The sequence below is a fragment of the Gavialis gangeticus genome, unplaced genomic scaffold (genome assembly GCF_001723915.1).
Source record: "Gavialis gangeticus isolate Ggan-Ray unplaced genomic scaffold, GavGan_comp1, whole genome shotgun sequence".
NCBI classification, from domain to species: Eukaryota; Metazoa; Chordata; order Crocodylia; family Gavialidae; genus Gavialis; species Gavialis gangeticus.
Window position 1 is genome coordinate 4,141,165 of NW_017729000.1, and position 2,368 is coordinate 4,143,532.

General features: G+C 42.5%; 1 protein-coding gene across 3 annotated transcripts in view; it reads right to left on the minus strand.

The window, feature by feature from the left end:
* The window catches only part of GRIA1 (glutamate ionotropic receptor AMPA type subunit 1), a 155,579-nt gene that overhangs the window by 42,920 nt on the left and 110,291 nt on the right, over window positions 1-2,368 (minus strand). For all 3 annotated transcript variants that reach the window (XM_019506103.1, XM_019506102.1, XM_019506104.1), the window contains exon 11: window positions 675-1,045. In XM_019506103.1, the coding sequence (XP_019361648.1) occupies window positions 675-1,045 (371 nt within the window). The remainder of the gene's footprint in view (window positions 1-674; window positions 1,046-2,368) is intronic.

Here is a 2,368-nt window from a genome sequence, read left to right on the forward strand (position 1 = left end):
TAGTTTTTTTTTTTTGCCTTGAACTACAAGGAGTGAGATAAAGTGTGTGGGGGGGACTTTGTATTATTAGCCATATTGGTAAAAAGCAAATACATAAATGCTGGGTCAATTATGCAATATTTCTTCCATTGAAAGAAGGCAGGCTCACTTTTTTTTTTTTGGATAGAAAAGAGATGGCTATTTATGGAAAGGAAAAGCAAAAATTTGTAGGGATGATGACCGAATCTTCAAATTCTGCATCTCTTTTGCTCAACAATTCTTCTTTGCGAAAGCTTTTGTAACACAGCTCCTTTATATCTTTGGCACTTCACCCAGCTTTATAGTCAGCTTACATTGTGCCAAAGCTGAAATGGCTCTCTTGAGTCGTTTTTCCAAGGAAAACAATAACGACAAAACAAAAGGCGAGTAAAACTGGGTACAGGGTGGGCGGTTTTGTGCAATCTTTCTTGCTCAGAGTTTTGTATTTCACAACCAAAACCTACATGGATTCCTTGCAGTCTGACTTAATTAACCTCTAGAGTGCATGAATAGGTTAATCCTCTTTGTTTTGGCCCGTTTCTAAATGGACAACTGTGACTCACAAAACTAAATATATGGTTCGGGAAAGAAAGGGGCCCTTAAAGGATTAAAAATGCAGGAGCTGAAGGAGGGTTCGTGTGGGGAGAGCAACCAACCTTGGTGAAATATCACATCCTTGCTGCATAAAGGCTCCCAAGGAGAACCAGAGACTGTTAAATATCCCAAATTCATTAGTTTGATCAGCAGCTGGCTGGTCGCGCCCTTCTTCAAATTCCTCGGTGTGCCACTCATACGGGCTGAAGCGGCTGACCAGGAAGAGGACAACGCTGACTCCAATGTAGGCAAAGACGATGCACATCCAGATCTCATAAGCCAAGGGATCCAGAAAGGAAAACACTCCGGGTTTGGATTTCTGAGGTTTTTTTATCATGATGGAGATGCCTAGGCTCATAAACGGTTTGGAAAAGTCAATAACTTCTTCTCGAACAAGGGTGATGGTCAATGGTGCAACAGCAACATCAGCTCTCTGAAAAAAAGAGACGGGTAACAGGTTCACACTCTGGAGAGAACATGCCCCAATAGACCCTTCCCCAGCCTCCTTTTTCTCATTCCTTCTCTCTCTCTCTCTCAATCCACTGTCACTCTCTGATATCATAGGGTGGTCTAATCAGGAGAAGCCAATGACAAAAGAAGGGCTAAAAAAATCCCATCAGACTGGCATGTTATTTCCTTTCTTTTCATTACTGATGATTATTTGTGTTTTAAAATCACAGCTTCCCCCCCCCCACTAGTCAGCTCCTCTTGTCTGATTCACCCAGTGATGTCATGATTCCAGGTTTCTGACATCCCATTTCAGTTTAAAAAAAAAAAGGAAAAAATTTAAAAAGGAGAAGAAACTGTATCCTGCAGACATCAGAAGAGATGGGAGAAAAGCAGGCTGATTGAGAGATAGCACCAGGGTGTTTATTTGTAGCAGGAGATGCTTTTTTATTCTATGATGCGTCAGAAGGGGAACATTTCCATTGACACCTGTGGAAATTTTGTTTATTTTACAGTGCGTCTGAACATGGAAAGTGTATCATGTTCAAGGGTATAAGGATACACTCTGGCCAGGGACAGGCATTATACATAAAGCAGCATAAGGGATCGGAAACTGGTTCAAATCTGTAATGCAACAGAAGTTCAGTGCACATAAACCACTTTCAAAATGACCAAAACTGATTTAAGATAAACCTGGATGGATGTAGTATCAGACTGAACTGATTTAGGTTAAATTGGTTTACTGAACTTCTGTCCAAGATCCCCTCTAGGTTCAAGTTAACTCACAGTCCCCCAGCATCCCAGGATGCTTTGCACCTCCTCTGCAATGCCACCCCCCGCCCAGAATGGGTGCACTAGCCTTGGCCCAAGCTGTCTGCTCCAGCTGAGCGGTGATGTGTGCTCTAGCACCGCCCCCCTCCCTCAGCTTCTGGCTTGATCCACTGCAGGCATGTGGCTGCATTTCCAAAATCAAAAGTGAATGTCTGTTCACTTGCTGATCGGTTCAATCTACGCAGCTTAGACTAACCTGTGAAGACTGAATCTATTCAGCTTTGGGTTTTTTGACTGTACTTCACCCTTGTGGGACTCCCAAAAGTGACTTTCAGTCACCTACTATGCTCAAGTGCTTTCATAAGCCTGTGTCTTAATTACTTTGTGCTTGTGGCTGGTCTCACTTCATATGTGTGGCCAGTCTAAATGTATTGCATGATGAAGCAGTTAATTGCATAATATATGTATGTAACATGTAGACAGATGTGCAGCAATGTTGCTCATGAGGTGGTTGAGGTTTATATGGTGTCTGTTTTGG